General features: G+C 36.1%; 1 protein-coding gene across 1 annotated transcript; it reads left to right on the top strand.

The window, feature by feature from the left end:
• Positions 1 to 9026: 9026 nt before the first annotated feature.
• LOC108323809 (MACPF domain-containing protein At4g24290) lies at positions 9027 to 13891 on the top strand. Its single transcript, XM_017556569.2, has 6 exons — positions 9027 to 9539; positions 9757 to 9995; positions 10422 to 10623; positions 11490 to 11673; positions 12056 to 12222; positions 12635 to 13891. The coding sequence occupies exons 1-6, from the start codon at positions 9285 to 9287 to the stop codon at positions 13280 to 13282; spliced, it is 1695 nt and encodes a 564-aa protein (XP_017412058.1). The 5' UTR covers positions 9027 to 9284; the 3' UTR covers positions 13283 to 13891.
• The last annotated feature ends 243 nt before the right edge of the window (positions 13892 to 14134 follow it).

Genomic DNA, 14134 nt, shown 5'->3' on the forward strand with positions numbered 1-14134 from the left:
AAGTTTCCATTTTTCACAAACCTTACACACAGTCATCATTGACGTGAATTTTGAACTTTAACCAAAGCTATAAGTAAACTGATTTTTATACCTGGTCATGGCTTAAGTCGCATTGCAGGAGTTTAGAAAAGAAGGTGAACAATAAAGTCAAAGAAAGAAAATAAATTGCTTGCAAACAAATAATTTATGGCATGCTCTAATTTTGTAACAACTTGTTTAGAACAAAAGCATTGTACATACACATATGCGTGTGTAGGAATATTTTTATTTTCCTGCACGTAGTTTCGGTGCAAAAGAAATCCAATTTGGAATTATAAAACTAAAAGTAGAAGCATATAATTTTCTTTGATAATACTATTAAACCCCTTGGAGTTTAATGTCAACTTTGCAACTAGTTTTCTTTCATTGGTGGGTTTTGTGCATAGGAAAAAGGCTTAGGATTCACACCATGGAATATAAATACATTGTAGGATTCTTTTACATACAAATCACATGGAAATTAGAAAAAAAAAATCAATTGTTAAAGTTTAATGTTTTTTGTATAAGTCTTTGATTGAAAAGTGTAACATTAAATAGGATTGTCGTTCTTATTTGACTGTGTTGGTTGACACCAATTCACACGTTTTGTACAGTAAGTGTCCGAGGATTTCCGTACTAAATTACTCCGACACATATGTTAAAAAATGTTGATGCCCATGAAACAAATATTTCATATTAAATAAAATTAAAACCCAAGATGAGGTTCCTAGCCTTTTCCTCATAAGTCTTTTTTAAATTAGAAATAATTTGAATGTGGTGATTTTGGTCTATAACAATTTGAACTTTAATTTATTAAGCTTTTAAAAGACCAGCAAATTCATTATGCAAATAAGGATTATTTAAATAAAGAAAGCTGTAAAAAAAGTAGAAGTGATTGTATAAAGAATTTAATTTATATTTTTAGTGGAAAGTAAAAGTAGTATTATTATAAAGCAATTTCATGATGATGTGAATAAATGTATCCGAGAGTGGTTGGTAATGAAAGGATATATACAGCCAACTTTCGTTTCTAGAAAAGTCAAAGTTCGAGTACGGCTGCTATGCCTCATTTCATCAATCAACACATGCCTTAATAAATATTATAATAATAATAATAATAACTCATACAAGATGATTAAATATTACTTAATCTTTTTTATTATTGACAAAATTATATAAATCAATTGTAGAAAAACAAAATCTGAATCTTGAATTAATCAATATGTTTCTATCGATATGATTGGACCAAAATAGTTACGAACCTAATTTTAAAATTCGATAAATGAATATATTATTTCAATATTTCGATTGATAATATGGTCGTTTTATCGTATAATGACTTTTTCATAATGGGTGTTTTGAATGATATATTTAATATTTAATACATATTTTATTATGAAAAAAACTAATGAGAAATAAATGTTTCATGTGTTGAAGCAGAAACTTGAATGAAAAGTATATTGAGATGTAGACAAAAGAAACTTTTTTTTATTAAGTGGGGAAGTGTAGTTAAACATAACATGAGTTATATCAAAGTTAAAAATTAGGGACATCAAAACTTTAAAAAATTCAAAGAAGCCAACATTGTGTTAATGTTGTTGCTAAATTGTGTTAATCTTATTTTGACGCATTAGAGAGTGATTTCTGCTTGAAAATTGACAAAGAAGATGTTGCATACATTTCAGTTTGAACAAAAAATAATCATTGATTGAGGATAGGTACTTTGAATTTTGTCTTTTTTTTTACTCAATTGATAAATGCCGTGTATATTAAAAGCACGAATTCGTAATAAAAAATACAATATCAAAAAGATAATTTAAATTCCTATATATTATATTTAATTAGTTACATTAATTTGATGGATTGACCAAGAACATGATTTGTCAGCTTACTTAGAGTATTAACAATAGTGTCCTTATCAAAATTTATACAAAACGAAAAAATGCGAATGGGCTTCAAGTTCTATTTAGAATTTTCCAGCCTAGAAAACACATTTAATTATGACCAGTTAAAAAATGTTATATTATATGAATGAAAGAATTTAAATATTTATTATGAAAAAAAAAACAAGTTTGAAATATTGGTGTGAATTGATGGTGATTGTGGGTTCAACCTATGGATTTGTTTGGTGGGAATCCAAATTGTATAATAGAAAAAGCTCAGTTCAATGCAAGTAGTAATTTGATTTCATACCAGTTAGTCCTGTGATTCTAATGCAAGTATTATAAGTTTTTCATTTTTTTTTCTTCCATTTTACTAAAGGAACAAAATAGTTTATAACTATAAGCCTGGTACACAAATTTTGTGCAAGTTATTATATTAAGAGTCTTGTTTTCTTACAATAATTTCGTCTTCTTAAGATTGTCAAATATTTGTTTCCTTCAACAATATCTTATATAGAGTTAAGAGAAATAGTCTTTAAACATATTTTGTATTTGGTATGAGGTTGATTCTTCTTGTGTTTATATAAGTTTGAGGACATTAAATGTTTTTTTATAAACTATTGATTTAAGATATATTAAGTGTTTTTGACAAGGTATTTAATATGTATAACATTTTTAACAACACATGCTAGAAAATGTTTAATATCAAACATTTTTTTTAATTGAGTATACTCCTTTTTTCTATTCAAAGGACAATGTACATCCATTGTAGTTATATGTCTCTTGGATAAAATATATATTAAACATTGTTTACAGGGGTACATTAAATAAAAAATCAATAATCTACTTAATATTATCACAACTTTTAAATTTGAAAATTGTTAAATTTGAACTAGTATTTTTTCAATATGACTTCACTTTACAGAAATCATGCAAGACATGAACTCTTCTCTCAACTTACTTAAAATTCATAATTATTTTTAAGTCAAATGTGCACCAACTATGTAAAAAAAACTTGAAAAATAAGAAAGTAAATAAGGTTTAGGAAGGAGAAAAAACAAAGAGGATAGAAAAAATTTCACATGCAAGTTATGTTGTCCATAACTTTATTCTCACCATATGTGAAAAGAGATCTTCCTTACCATGCATTTTCTTACATTCACGTACAAATACTTTGTTTGGTAAAGAGATAAAGGAATAATAACAAAAACAAAACCACAAGTAATGCAATAATTAAATAAAGGAAACTAAAAAAAGTAAAATAAATACAAATATATTAAGATAAAAGAACATCAAAGGTGAAGTTCTTGATAAGATTTCATAGTTTACTCTTTGTTTCGGATGTGTAGGGCTGTGCTGTTCCAAACCTTCAAGTTCTCCTGCAACCTTGTTTCAGTGGCGGATCTTCTTCTTCTCGAGCTTTGACTCTCCTCTTGATCCGGAGGGGTGGAGACCTACAAAAGATTCTCCGATGCCAAAGTCAGATTCAGAGCAATGGCTTTACTCAGGGGATAGCAATAAATGTGCATTCAATGTAACCTATCTGGGCAATTCGAGACGTTGGACGGACGGCCAAATGATACACATCAAAAAATCAAAAGAAAAGGAAATTCTAATTGTTTCCCCCGGCGGCGGCCTCCACAGTCGGCTCGTTTTCCTCGGCGGCATTCAGATCCACGAGGACGCCGTCGAAAACGTCCTTCTCTATATCCACGCCAAGAGAAAACGGATCCTGGACGCCCGCCAGAAGAGTTACTTGACGAAGGGCTTTGTTGAAGCCTTCCTCATGTTCAAACAAGATGGTCGACTCCAACTCAGCAATTTGCTCCTTAGCCTTAGCAACTTCAAGAGTGAGCTCCTCGTTAGCCTTGGCACGATCCGATTCGGCCTCCTTTAGGCGGGCTACCTCCGCCTTCAGTTGGCGACCTTCCTCCGCCGAGCGCTCCTGTTCGGCCAGGGCGGCTGCCAAACCTTCGGCGGCCTCCCTCCTGGTCTTCTCTAGATCGGCTTCCAGCTGCTCGATCTTCTTGTCATATTCATCCTGGTTAAGGACCATCTCTTCCAAGGTCTGCTGAAGGGAGGCCGAGTTTTTCTTCTCTATATCAAGTTCGGCACGAACCTCCGCCACTCCGGGGCGGTCAGCGAACTCCCTAAGATACCAGGCCAAGGCAGACGTCCGGGTAGACATCTCCAGCATAGCATTAGTCATCTCCAACTCAGAAAGAGGCTCGATGAGCGCCCGTTGGGAGGAGCTCATGTGAAACTTAGCCCGGTCGCTCATGCTAAAGGCGGGGCTAAAAATGCCGCCCGGTAGAGGGACGGCCGGGGCCTTCCCCCGGTCTTTCTCTTTGTCTTTGCCCTTCCGGGCCTTCTTCGAAGCCGAACGAGACGATGAGCCCTCTTTGTCTCTACGCCCCTCCGCAGCGGGATCTTTCCTTTTGCGCTTTAAGGGATCAGCAGAAACAGTGGCCGCCTCAGACAATGGGTCCACTTGGACGGCCGCCAATTCTGGTTGAGGATTGGGAGGCGGCACCTTGATGTTGGAACCCCCAGTCTTGTCAGCGGGGGGGACTCCTACCTTAGGAGTTATACGAACAGTCGTCTGGCGACCGCCTAAAGGAGGAGGACGGGGAACATTCGGAACATTGGTCGGCCGGGCGGTCGACGAGCTAGCCCCGGATTTCTTCCTGATGGCGAAAAAATTGGATTTGCGGGGGCCCGGGGTCGTCATTAGTTCTGCAAAAAACAAAAAAATTAAGAAAAATTAACGTCAGTATGCGAAAAACAAACACACCCAATGTGACAAGACCATACCGAACGCCTTTGGTCCACAATCCTCGAGACTAAGGCATTCGACCAAGTGACGGGCGGAGATCCGGCGGGGGAGGGTGTTAATGGTGCGCACGGCCTCTAGGTCGGGTGCTGTCAAGGCCCCTATAGAAGTCGCCCTTATTCGTCGAGGATCTCTCGTCCAATAGAATGGGAACAGCGGCCTCCCTTCACCATCAGAAAATTCGTGGAGGCCGGCTTTGTCAACGATTATTTTAAAGTAATGTTGTTTAAAATTTTTGAAGGAATCAGAGAAGGGGCGGAAAAGGGTCCTGCCCCGCACCGATGTAAAAGATACCCAACCGCCAGAACGAGAAGGGCGGACTTCGAAATAATAAAAGAAGACCGGGATGGTGGGAGTGACACCTACTGCTAAACACATCGCCAGAAACGCCTGCACGACCGCCCATGAATTGGGGTGCAGCTGCGTGGGAGCCACATTAACTTCCCGAAGAACGGCCGTTTGAAACTTAGTAAAAGGTAATCGGATAAAAAGATGGGTGAAGAAGGTCACGTACATGAAGAAGAAATCATACGAACTAGACCGCCCATCATGAAAGACCCTTTCGTTTAACAAAGTCACCCCGGCACGAATTAACTTCGAGTCTTCCACATCCCGGACAATATGGGTATGGCGGACCCTCCATTCTAACTCCTTGCGGAAAGCATAGCAGGAAGCATATCGGCTAGGAACGGGGGGAGCCAACTCAGACACCACCGCCCCTTGACCTTCCGGCTCGAAGGGGGACCCGACTACACGAACATCGCCTTTGAGCAGGAATAGAGGCACGCCGTGGAAAATCCAGTCGTTCGTCGAGACCGGTGACTCAGGGTCCGCCCCGGAAGACCCAACCGCCTCCTCCAAAAAATGAGAAGAAACTGAGCTAAGAGAATCGCTGCTGTCGCCCCGCGCCGACCCCTCCCGGACTCCGCCCGACGACCCAGAACCTGACTCAATGGATACAGACGCCATTTATTACCTGAGGGAAAAAGAATTTTGAACTCTTAATGCAGATAAGTGAAAATGACCTCGTCTAATCCGCTATTTATAGGAAAAAGTTAGTAACCGTTACGTGTATCCTGGCCGTCTAGATTTAGCACGACCAACGCTCCGGATTTGGCAACGCTTCACCTCCCGTCAATGGGCACGCGCCACGTGTTTTTCCGCCTAAAATCCAAATTCAAAAAGCCCACTGGATAATGCCCAATTGCGGGTTCTTGATCCAACGCGCGCCGTATCCAAAATCCTACGTTCACTATGTGCACTAGGACTTGGGGGGCTTGTGTACCAGGGAGTGTCGGGCGCCGTACAAAGGACACCCATGAGAAAGACCGTCCGCCCGGTTCGGCGCCCATGCCACACCCGGAGGGATAAATGCTCGACCGCCCAAGTAGGTACGGATTGAACCTAGACTCCGTATAAACTCTCCTACACCAGCAAGTGTCGGGCGTCGTACGTAAGGACGCCCACGAATAAGGCCGTCCGCCCGTCTCGGTGCCTACGTCGCCCAAATGGGCAGAACCTCTGTTTGTAAGAGAAACTTTGAAGAACTCACTTGGAATTCCATCATCACGGGATAGCCCCGCACTCTACACTCACAAAAAGTGTTCTACAGGAAAATGCTGAGAGACGAAACGTCTGGTACCAGGAAGTGCCGGACGACCGCGTGGAGGATCGTCCGCCCGATTTAGTGCCCGAGTGATCCACAGGTAAGGCGGACGCTCGTGTCACTTGGGCGGATGCCCAGGAAGTGCCAGACGACCGCGTGGAGGATCGTCCGCCCAATTTAGTGCCCGAGTCATCCGTAGGTAAGGCGGACGCCCGTATCACTCGGGTGGACGCCCATATCACACTGACCGGCCAAATCGCTAATCGTTGTGGCTCAAGTAAATTAACCTGGTTTAGAGGTAAGTAGAAATTAGAAGCTATTGGGCTGTTGGGCCGTGATTAACTTTTCACTAATCTCAAGCCCATAGCGAAAACTATAAATACAGGTTCACGGTGAGTGGTAGATAGGTTACATTGAATGCACATTTATTGCTATCCCCTGAGTAAAGCCATTGCTCTGAATCTGACTTTGGCATCGGAGAATCTTTTGTAGGTCTCCACCCCTCCGGATCAAGAGGAGAGTCAAAGCTCGAGAAGAAGAAGATCCGCCACTGAAACAAGGTTGCAGGAGAACTTGAAGGTTTGGAACAGCACAGCCCTACACATCCGAAACACTCTTCTTACTAAACACAACAAAAACAAACACACAAATAAACACAACAAAAACAGATAAAACTAACTCAATACATTATTATTGCCAAAGTGAATTTGTTTTGAGTAATTTATCAAACATAGTCAAGTTACTGACTTAATACACTTAGTCTAATCTTTCAAGCCATAATTCCTTATTGGAAAACCATTTTTGGTTGTTGAAGTTGCAATATCATTTGCAAGTGTTGTCATTATGACATACAAAAATTTGATAGAAGGATTAAATTTGACTTGTGGTTAATTCAAGTAAGATGTGCTAACACAATTTAGATTACACAAGACATTGAAAGGAACACAAACATTATTGATATTGATGCAGGGTGTGTGATTGTCCATGAACATTGATTAACATTTATGCATGTGTGTAATGAAAAAAAATTCTTGGAATTGTTTAATTCAAAGTAAGTATACTCTTTATGCGAGAGTATAAATGATGGTTAGTGTAGGCTATAAAGATAAAAAAGAAATATGTGTTTTTTAATCATGATAGAAATTTTTTAGTCGACAAAAATAATATATATTGAAAAGTCCTACACCATTTAGGATAAGTAATAGAATGAGTGATAATAATTATATAATAAATTTAAAGTTTATGAGATTTAAAATCGAGTCAAAAACATTTGAAATTTGTATTTAACGTTTTTTTATACTCTGTAAAATATTATGGAATTTAACTTTTCAAGAAAAAGATCTTATATCCATTATTATATTTATAATTTAAATTTCATCTCATATTCGTTGATAAAGTACATAATAATTATAGGTAAAAAAAATCATACAGATTAATTATCTTGTTTAAATAAATATGAATACATTATAAATAAATTTCCAGAAATATTATCTATGTAATACCAAATTTAAATATAATAAACAGTTTGGTTTATTTTGATTTACTTTTCTATTTTCAATTAAAATTAAATTTTAGCTGTAAAATGGTAAATCAGAATAATCTAAGATAATTTTGATCAGTTTTCGACTTTTAGAAGGATTTTCAGATTTTTTTTTTTATCGGTTTAGTTTTCAATATTTTAAAGTGAAACTGAAACTTCTTCATAAGTATTTATTGTTTTCTGTCATAACCTTTTAACATTATTGATGTTGAAGTGTGAAAAATAACACTTTTTTATTTTAAAAAGGTTTAATTTCATAAGAATACAAAAGTTATTTGTTATATTCTGCTTACAACGACCTAACCATTTTGACCTCTTGACATCAACTCTAAAATTGACACAACCTTTTATAACTAAAGCACATAAATTAAGGAACATAACTAATATATTTATTAATATTAAAAAATTTAAACTTTCTGTGAAGTTCTTCTATAAATATCTTATCAATCAATCCTTTTTTATTATTATTTCTTAAAATAATCTGAATAAATATATAAAACATTTAAAATTCAATGAAGAAACACTTTCAATATTTAACTTTATTTCTAATTATTTACTATTTCAAAATTAAGATAAGATTTGATGACTTTGTCTGAGTAAAGTAATATAATACTTTTGAAGTAATTTATGAGCACTATTACTTTACCTTTTATGTTTTTTTTGTGATTCTTTGTGTTTCCTTCTTTTTCTATAAGATATACTAATTTAATTAAATACATTTTACCATTTTATATAATTTTTTAATAATATTACTACAACTTATTTTTCTTTATAAATTTGAATTTTATCAGCTTGTTTAATTATAAAATATTTAAATTAAAATTAAAAATAGACAACGCAATAATTGACACAATATTACAACAAGATAGAAAAAAAGAAAACAAATAAACTAACGAGATAGAGAGAGAGAGAGAGTAGATAACAATACTAAATAAAGTAACACAATAAAATAATTTAAAAGAATCAAAATCAAAGTTTAAACGTAGTAACATAAATTTGAATACCATCTTTTTCTATCTACTAAAATTACTTATTTTAGATAAATAAACTTATATTATTACTATCATATCATATTTATATTAAAGTTAAACTAGATTAGTAAGATGGAGTTAAGCCTCTTAGGCATTCTTAGACTCTTTCAAATTGTAATATGGTTCCATTGGTGTCTCGTCATAAGTGGCTGCTTCCTTGCTGCTTCCTTGCTACTTCCTACGGTTCTGAAAGCCAAATCAAAGGTCCCAGTTTCTGCTAAATGATTATGAAACTTCTTACGAAGTTATTGTCTGTTAAAAACCGAGTCTTTGTCCGTGTTGACTTGGCTTGGTCTTAATCCAGTGTGTGATAGTTTCGTCTTGTACTTCAACTTTTGCCTTGTTTGGATGTTCTCTACCTTCAAATTTAGTAATGGCACCGAAAGTTTCGAGCTTGGAAGCAGCCCAGAAAGCCATAGACTCAATTGGGCTGGGTTTTGACATAACACAAGATATAGGTTTTGACAACTGTAAGAAGGGTTCAAGGTTGATATTTGTGGATGAGAAACAGAGCCGTCTTCTTGAGATTCCTGGAGGAGGGATTTCAATTCCAAATGTCCCTAACTCTATCAAATGTGTCAGAGGGGAATCCATTAGAGTCTTCTCAGAAGTGCTACCCTTGCAACAGGCATGCTAATTATGAATATGTTACCATTTTTATATGCTTCAGAAGTGTTATCAGCATACTGTAGTACGTTTTTTTTTTATAATATATTCTTCATTATTCGCTGAAATTTGTTAGAAGGGTATGTTAGAAATAGAGTTGTTGCCATTGGCAATGTCGTGTATACTTACACTAACCTTAAGGCAGATGTTAATTTGTGTGACCCTATGCCGTGTTTCAGATGTTGGAGCACTTCAACCAGGAAATGTGCCTTGGTGGACGAACTGCATCGGGTCATTTCTGTGCTTCATTTGGGTTATCCAGCCGAGGTATAAAGGATTTGACTTCTATCAAGTCTCTTGCTTATGATGGTTGGTTCATCAAACGCTATGCCATTGAATTAGAAAAGTATCATGGTGAACTCCTTGATCATGTCAAAGAAGCAGTGCCATCGTCGTGGGACCCTGAAGCCTTGGCAAGGTAAGACTTTGAGGCCTTGTAGTGGTATGATGTAACAAGTTACTACTCCATGTATCGAGAAGTGTTTTTGGCCCAGAAATTATGAGCTTCTCTTGCAGTGTTTACCGTTTCAACATATTTTTACGATCATGTTAGGTATTTTTAGTTCATTCATTACCACTCACCCAATTAATACTAGTTCAAACCTTTATTTTTTTTGTTAATTTCAATCTATTTAGAGACTACATGTAATGCTTTCCTTCACCATATATAATGCATCAAGTAGGAAAACAATGTCTTTAATCACATCATAAATTTCAATCTGTATATTTCATAAATCTCCTCATGCTCTGCTGTGTGAATTTGAAGGGATGTCTTGAGTGAAACAAATTACATTGCATAACTGTAAGTTCAGAATGATAAAATTGTTATACTGATTCATGCAAGGTTTATAGAACGTTTTGGAACTCATGTCATAGTTGGGGTGAGCATGGGAGGGAAGGATGTTTTATATCTTAGACAAGAGGATACATCATATCTTGGACCTACTAGTATTCAGAAATTTTTGAAGGATACAGCTGACAGGAAGTTCAAGGATTCTGCAGACAATCATTGCCAGGCTTCTGAAGATTTCAGTAAAGAAAAAGAGGTGTCATTGTACTTCTTTATTAACTTGATTTAGTCGTTCTGGAATTTTTAGTTGGAAATAGAAAATAAATATTATAATAGAGTGGTCAGATTGAAAGTTTATATATTAATTTGATTCTTAGGTGGGAATTTGGGATTGGGAAAGTCCTTCCCCTTCCACTTCCCTTAAAAAAAAAGAACTAACCATGCAAGTTTTGTGCTAAAGAGAGTACTTTTCCCATAACTAATTAATTTTTAAAAGTTGATTTTCGTTAGGGCAATTTCTTTTTGTTGATCATTAACTTCTAAGTAGTTTTTTAGTTAATTTATTTTCTTAACCTTCCTAACTCATGCATCAAGAATGCAGTTAGTGGCAACTTAAAACTCATTTCAGCTTTATATGTTATAATCTTTGTATGGTAAACTGTTACAAGAGTAACCAAATTTTCTTGCTTACGTATAGCATTATTCTTAAATTACATACGGAATTGCTTGTTCAACTTAAACAGATTCTTCCATGAGAATAATTATTCATTTTATGTATGTCTAGTAGCTTCACAGAATGCTTTGACCTTCCTTTAGTAACATACCATTAATTATCTCTTCTTATCTTACAATGAAATAACTCATCTTGAAATTTTAAATTCTATTTAGAATTCTACGGTGTCAGTGTCCCTTTCTTGAAGAACTAGCGTAATGTTACTAATAATGTCACAGCAAAAATATTCAATTCCCAGTATAATGAAGAAATGTTTGCTCTGTTATGCTCCGTTAATACATTTGTGCCCAAGTCCCTCTCTTGGAATGCAACGGATGTTACAAACAAAAAGAGTTTTAAATTTCCTAACCACATTGATTATTCATAAATTCTCTCAACTGGATTTGCAGAATCTCGTTATGATACATAGTAGGAGGGGTGGAAGCAATCAAATGATGTATCATGATGAATGGTTAGGTACTATTGATTCGGAGCCTGACGTGATATCACTGTTCCTTCTCCCTCTGACATCCCTTTTGAGAAGCATCCGTGGAAGTGGATTTGTGAGCCATGCCATAAATCTTTATCTCCGTTGTAAGCAATTCTTTTATTTGTCTTGTTGCACAAATATTTCACAGTAGTAAGAATTTGCCCTTTCTACCTAAATTTCAGAAAATGACCATGTCATGAAAAATTCTTTTATCCACCGATAAAATATCCAGGGGCTTGTTTACTTTTAGAATGGTTTTCCATTTCTTGTTTTCATCTTTTATCACAAGCGCCGCCTTATTTTTACTTGGTTTCTGGAAAACATTATCTCGAACAACAGAGTTCCGAAGTTAGTCTTTAAAGGGGACTCAATTCACCTCTTTCCTTTGTTTTGTCAATCATACAAGTAAATTGGGTTTTTCTGTGATATTCTCTTTCTGAAACTGAATTAGCTGAACCTGTACATAAACTATGATTGCTGAAACAGATAAACCTCCAATTGAAGACCTTCATCAGTTTTGTGAGTTTCAGCTACCAAGACAATGGGCACCTGTACTTAGTGAGATTCGCCTTGGTTCTCGTTCGAAGCATCAAGAGAACACCTGGCTTAGATTCAGTATCTTGGGTCCCAAGCTTTACGTAAACACCATTCCAGTAAGTTTGCCATCTTACAGTTTTTATGTGCATTTTATGAGTTGAAGGTTCCCATGCTTTCGGTGTTTAATAATCAGTGAGCAGAAAAAGATTTACCTTATTCTGGTTTTTCTTTCGTTGTGTTAACATAAACAAGGCACGAGTAGTTTCTCTACATATTTGTTGAATATGCACGATGTTGGTGTTTTGCTTTTTAGACTCAGTTAATGTGATTGAATTATGTTAGAGCAGTGGCATTCTGATGCTAATATGACCCTTCTGGTAGTAAACACCAACTCTGCATTTTACATACATATGGATATAGTAGAAGTACTAACGTACTAGTAAACATTGACAACTTAGGAGATCTACGGTTTCTATACATTATACAATAATGAATTTGATCATCTTGGTTCCTTTTCCTTCACTGCAGGTAGATGTAGGGAATAGACCAGTAGTTGGGCTAAGATTACAATTGGAAGGTAGAAGAAGCAACCGGTTGGCCATTCACCTGCAGCATCTGGCTTCTCTACCCAAGTCCTTACCACTTTCTGACAACGCAAATACTTACTTATCTTGTGACTCATATAACTGCAGCTGGCATAAGAAAGTTAAATGGAACTCTTTTTCATACGTGTGTACTGCTCCAGTTGAGTCAAATGATAGTGTTTCAATTGTGACAGGAGCTCAGTTACAAGTTGAAAAGAAGTGCCTCCTTCTGAGGCTGCGTTTCTCCAAAGTAATTGGTGCCATTCTGCAGAAGATACCTGAATGGGATCGATCCTCCAGTCTTGACCAGTTTAGCATAAAGTCTGGGGGCATCTTAGCATTCATTTCCAGAGAGGGACAGAGGGGCCTTCCAAAGCCAGGTGATAAAACCATTAGTTCCAATACATATTCTTCTGTACGCCCTGCACCAGTTCACACACCAAAGCTTCAAAGGTTTGTTGACACAACCGAAATGATGAGAGGACCTGAAGATACTCCTGGATATTGGGTTGTGTCTGGGGCAAAGCTTTCATTTGAGCATGGCAAAATATATCTCCGTGTTAAATATTCACTGTTATCGTTTGTTATGTAAAGTGAAACTGAAGCTTCACATAAGTGCTTTAATGATCACTCTATCTTCCATTGAAGTTAAAGGTGTTTCCCTGGCTTCATAGTTAGCTGTTTTTTGTCATCCTTTGACTTCAAATGGAAGTGGAGTGAGCATTAAAGAACTTCTATGAAGCTTCATATTCACTTTGCACAACAAAGGAAAATAGTGAATACTTAACAAGCACATATATATTTTGTCCTGCTCAACAGAAAAGCCTTGTTCTGGAAACAACCTATGCGAACGAAAAAAATAATTATGTGATGTGGTAAGTTCTTAAAGGATATAGTAAGTATACGTATTGTATGGTAAGATATCTGAGTCAAGCGACTGGCAACCCAGACGACCACCAAGAATAAACAAGTCACATATGATCACTTCCAAACGATCGCCAACCTGTTAGACAGAACGATCGTCATCAAATGGGATGAGTGTTTGTATAAAAAGGTGAAAGAAATGTATATCATATATGGGTGTTTCACTAAGTAGCAGAATTTTATGTTTTAATCATAAGCTTTTATGATTTGATACAGTAACCATGAATCTGTTATTCACTCTTATTCTTTTATAGTAAAATCCTCCCTTGATAATTCAGTCCTTGTATTATTTTTAAAATAGTTACTGTAATTTGGTTTTAACCCACATGTTACCTATTTGTGTGATGGCATGTGCCCTTTTTTTTTAAGGAGCCAAATAACACTACAAATACAAAAACAAAAAAAAGACTCGTTACAGACAACCTAGGTGAGTTGCACCAACATGTCACGAATAATCCATTCCATGATTCATCCAAGTATCAATCATAACATTATATAAAAAATTATTTCTTATATCATT

This window comes from Vigna angularis, chromosome 1 (assembly GCF_016808095.1).
Source record: "Vigna angularis cultivar LongXiaoDou No.4 chromosome 1, ASM1680809v1, whole genome shotgun sequence".
Classification (NCBI taxonomy): domain Eukaryota; kingdom Viridiplantae; phylum Streptophyta; class Magnoliopsida; order Fabales; family Fabaceae; genus Vigna; species Vigna angularis.

Excerpts from the sequence above, each read along its gene's own strand:
- LOC108323809 (XM_017556569.2), top strand. The coding sequence starts at position 9,285 with ATGGCACCGAAAGTTTCGAGCTTGGAAGCAGCCCAGAAAGCCATAGAC. Across the intron at positions 9,996-10,421 it reads GACCCTGAAGCCTTGGCAAG|GTTTATAGAACGTTTTGGAA; the intron begins GTAAGACTTTGA and ends GATTCATGCAAG. Across the intron at positions 10,624-11,489 it reads ATTTCAGTAAAGAAAAAGAG|AATCTCGTTATGATACATAG; the intron begins GTGTCATTGTAC and ends CTGGATTTGCAG.